General features: G+C 38.9%; 1 protein-coding gene across 1 annotated transcript; it reads left to right on the top strand.

Annotated features, from left to right (window-relative positions):
* Positions 1-265: 265 nt before the first annotated feature.
* On the top strand, positions 266-4,304 carry LOC308693860 (uncharacterized protein; the record flags this gene model as incomplete). Its single annotated transcript, XM_081370951.1, has 11 exons — positions 266-319; positions 523-622; positions 721-848; positions 928-987; positions 1,424-1,489; positions 1,572-1,628; positions 2,429-2,488; positions 2,918-3,102; positions 3,660-3,819; positions 3,984-3,993; positions 4,142-4,304. Coding segments are annotated over exons 2-11 (891 nt in total). The 5' UTR covers positions 266-319; positions 523-620.
* Between the last annotated feature and the right edge of the window lie 425 nt (positions 4,305-4,729).

Here is a 4,729-nt window from a genome sequence, read left to right as displayed (position 1 = left end):
GGGAGACAAGTTTGCAGTGTTCCCTCTTCCTCACACAAATAGTCTTCCTCAAGTCTTTGTACAAAGTTTATTATAGTTGATCGTTGTAGCATCCTTTTATTTATCATATCTTTAGAGTTTTACTGGCTAATCAGTTTACTTTTTTTTTTATCAGGAGATGTTTCTCATTGTTATTTTTGAATCTACTAATGAAGTGGAAGTAGTCCCTGACATTTGGGTGAAAAATAACACCTGTTTGTGGCCACCGTACAAACGTGAAGAAGCCGTAAAAGCAGTGAAATCACAGGAACCACCTGGAGCACGCTGGGTTCCCTACAAAGTACGCATCATATTAAGCAAAGGTAGAAAGAAGACAATATTTTACTTACATTTTCTGTATATGAAGAGTTCAGATGCAAAAGCCTCTAAATGCCATCTGAAATTTTCTTCTAGAATGATCATTTATATCAAGCTTGTATATTTAAGTTAAGTAATTTCACTTAAATGACAATGAAAATTACCTATTAATTTTTATTTTTAAAGTTACATATGAAGAAGCAAGACTCAAACTGCCAGAGGCTGAACGATTCACAGATTTGACAGATTCAGAAGACTCTCCACTCAAACGTAGACGGAGAAGAATGTAAGTTAAAAAGAGGGAGGAATAGAGCCAGAATGGAATGAGCAAAACTCATTTTACAGCCTTCCATAATTTAGTTTCTTATTTAACCTTAAATGCAGGAAGAAGAATGTAGTCCTTGAAGAGGAAGACAGTGAAAGTGAGAGGCAGCAAGCATCCACACTACCCAGCCCTCCCGAAATGGCTTCTGTAAAGAAGCGGCCTTATTCACTCTCCCTGCTTTCACAGTGTAAGAACGCTAATGTCAATTATAGTGTCATATTTTCATTGTTGGCATGGTTTGAATTTTAACACAGCTTCTCCTACAGCGTCTCCTACAGCCGTCAACGTAGGAAGCTCAGGCAATGAAAGGACTGCTGTCAGTGAATGTGAGTCTGACATTTTTCATGACTAGACTGGAGTAAACAAATGTAAATCAATTGATCTAACAAAATGACATACCTTCTAATTCACCGTCCTGCAAATAAAATACAATCAACCCTTTACACTGAATGTCATTCAAATGCAATTGTGAAAATACCTGAAAGCCCAGAGATGTGCCCAAAAATTACAATTGAATGTTCAAGATAAATTAATCATAAGATGCTGACACCCTGAGCCCCCGCCAAACACGTAGACTGCTATTCTATGGGACACACTGCAATCAGGCCAATACATTTTGAGAGATATTGTCTTTGTGCAAATCAGGTTTTGTAAGAACAGACAGAAACTCAGGCACTGCACTGCTCTGTAAAATTGAAACCACTTCCAAACATGTGCTTCCTCAGTGTCATATCCACAAATTCCTGTTATTTTTCTCTGTAGTGTGTTCCGAAAGAAGGTGCAACATAACACCTACCCCACTGTCAAGAATGAGAGAGGATGTTGATTGTGAGTAGACATACAGAATTGATTGTATCTTTCTCTTACATTCCTTACTTCTGGCAGCTTACTCCTCTTTCTGTTACTATAGCTCTCAGTGGAGGAAACACCACACCATCCCAGGCCAGAACTGACCATTCCGGCATATGTGAGTAAATGTTGCATTCAGTTGAAGTTGACAATATGAACATTCAAAAGCTATTTGCATCAAAAACACTAAGTTGAAAATGAAAATGTATGTGAAGAGCCTACAGCTTTACCTGGAACCTACCTGAAAGTTATGTTTTCAGGTAAAACCCTGCAGAGTAAATTTTGTTTACCATTCACATGTGAAAGACTGAATTAAGGGATTAACTGTTTGTGTCTAAAGTTAATTCTTCAGATATATACTTTATTACAGTAGATGTGACTTGAAGAAATTAACAACTCAATTTGAGATTTTGTTTGGCCCCTTTCACTTATAGCCAGAAATGTTTAGGATAGACATGAAGAAATCATCTCAGAAATGCCTAATCATCTTTACAAAATCTATCTCCAAATATTTGCAAAATAATAATAATACTTATTCTTATATTTCCCCTGTAAAAGGCATACCTGAAGTAATTTTTGTGTCATATGACAATCAAACAATGTCAGAGAACAATATATCACAAATAAAAGACCTGAAAAAACTGGGTTCTACTTGTCAATTCAGAATAATAAATTAAATCAAAGTTTCTCCTGAACAGCATGTATGCTGTCTTGAATAGCTGGTGGCGTTTGAACGCATGGTTCAAAATGAAGTAGACTTGCATGGATGAATCTCCAATACAAATTTGTTCTTAACTAAAATGTGCATTTATTCATGTTTTCATTGTAGTTATCTACAGACAGAAACGAGCCTTCGCCTTTTGAAAGTGTTGTACATTTTGAAATGTGAACTTTGATGTATTGGTCTCTTGTTTGCAGTGATTAATAGAAGAACCACAGCTACACCAACTCGTGCCCAAAATGCAGACTTCAGTGAATGTGAGAGAAACTACCCTTGCATGGCCATCCTAAATTTCGTGAGCGTAGTGTTTGCTATTAGACAGTCTATAAAGCATCCAATGAAAATGTACAGAGCCTTTGCAGAGTTGGACTAATGCAATTACAATGCCATGTTTTTTTTAGAAATAACTTTCCATTAAAGGAAAGTAAAAAATATCTTTGTGTATGCTGTCAATTATAATTCTTAAAAAGAAAGAAAATTGGAATCAGCAGGTCAGACCTTTAAAAAATTATAAGCCAGGAAAAATGCAATCGATGAATCTTCTATTAAAAGACTTAGGAATTGTATTTTTCCACATCATTATTCCACAAGTGAAATGAAATTGGCAGGCTAGAAACATAAAGTTACAGTTTTTTTAATGCATATACTTCAACTAAATAGACTGTATCTTCTGATCACTGTTATAGCTGTGATACGAACCATCCTGACCAATCAAGAAGTCATCAAAGATCAGATGGGCATTTTGGTGAAGCTAGTTCATCAGTTAAAGGGGACTGCATCTCTACCACCGGAAACACTTCCGGTTGCAATCCTTCAAGAGCTTCTGGTTTTGGAGGGACAGCTGCTTGATCAAGAATTCAAGAAAACTCTGGTAATGTATATTAGTACAATACCATTATAAGAGATTATGTATAAGGTAATTCAATCCAATACGATTATCTCTCTCACAAAGAACCATAAATGACAGCAGACATGTTTTTTTAACTATCCTTCATTGGAAAAATCTCTTTACTAGAATCCCCATTAGCACTGGCTTCTCTGACTGTGGTTCCATTCAACTGTACATTATAAAACACTGACTATTAAATAAACTCTAAATGAAAATTAACTGCAGATTAACAGTGCTCAGTGTTTCCCACAGAATTACAGTATTACTGTGGTGAGGGGTTATTTGTACAATTAGAAAAACAAAATAGGCAACAAAGTGGCTCAATCTAAAATGACTATGATACGATATCAAGAATCAATGGTTTTTTTAAGCACTGAAATGTGGTCAGATGTTTGGCTTGGATGCTTCCACTCCAGGTGGAACATATTTTGTCTCTGACAGAGTTTGATTCTACTTGAACGTCTATCTCCTCTGTCATCTAAGTCAAATTAGCTACATGTGACACTTAATGCTTGCTGTCTTTTCCCCTTGTTTAACAGACGATTACCTTGGCACAAAGAGGAGGTACAGCCGTTAAGGACACTGTTTGGAGAATGATGGGATACCTCTTGACCAATGAACTTGCCAGACAGATGAATTGGAAAGGAGCCAATGGCAAGGCAGCCTTCAAGAACCTTATTCTAAGAGGGATAATCAATGGTGAGTCGCAGTGGTGTAGGTGTTGTTGCCACAGCTTTCACTGACATTTGTGCATTTGTTGGAATTTGCTGCTTACCTCACCCACAAACATGCATACACCTACACCTCTGGCCCTGTTTCAGAAAGCAAGTTCTTAACTCTGAGCCTCTATTGTTATACTCTAGATTTCAGAACGTGACTGGTGTGTAAGGGAAAGTGGGGAACAGTTTGTCAGAAGTGACCGTTGGATAGGTCCCCTCGAGACCTACGATCGACCCGGGTTTGAGATTTTTTCGCAGGGCGCTTTTCGAGATGTTCGCGAAGTTTTCCCTCATTCGCTCAGTTCTCCGCTCAGCCGCTACCTTAAGAGAGTCCCGGTTAGTCCCGCCCGCTCCCTGACCGTGTCCCCAGAACGACGAACCTTCCTCGGCGTGCCACCAGAGCCCCTGGGGCCCGACCCACTGCGGGTTTTGGACTCGGGAGCAGAGAAGGGGCCCGGACTTTGAACGGCCGTGACTCGGGGAAGGTGGGTCCTATCGACGCCAAACTCGGGTCAGAGTAGGGTCTCGGCGGGCCCCTTCCAAGGAGCCCGACCCCGAGCTCCGGGGCCCCCGGGTCCCGGATTCAGCTGCATCACTCTACAGCAGGGGTATTCAATTAGAATACAAAGGTCCAGTTAGAGAAATTTCCCAAAAGGTCCGGAACATCAAAACGACTAACTTGCGTTATTCAGTACCCTAACGTATAGTTGTATCAACATATGTTTTTAGTCAACAACTGACAATATTTCAACAATATTCAGTTTTCACATCAAACTGGAGGGATAACAATAAAAAACTACTCTAATAATAAAGCTTTCTCAGACTGTTGTTGGATATAGGTTATCCTGGCCATAAAATGTGTACAAAAACATAAATATTGCTCAACATTT

Source organism: Scardinius erythrophthalmus (assembly GCF_964197995.2).
Source record: "Scardinius erythrophthalmus genome assembly, chromosome: 7".
NCBI lineage: Eukaryota > Metazoa > Chordata > Actinopteri > Cypriniformes > Leuciscidae > Scardinius > Scardinius erythrophthalmus.
The sequence above is the reverse complement of the archived record's forward strand: the minus strand, read 5'-3'. Positions and strand labels throughout refer to the sequence as shown.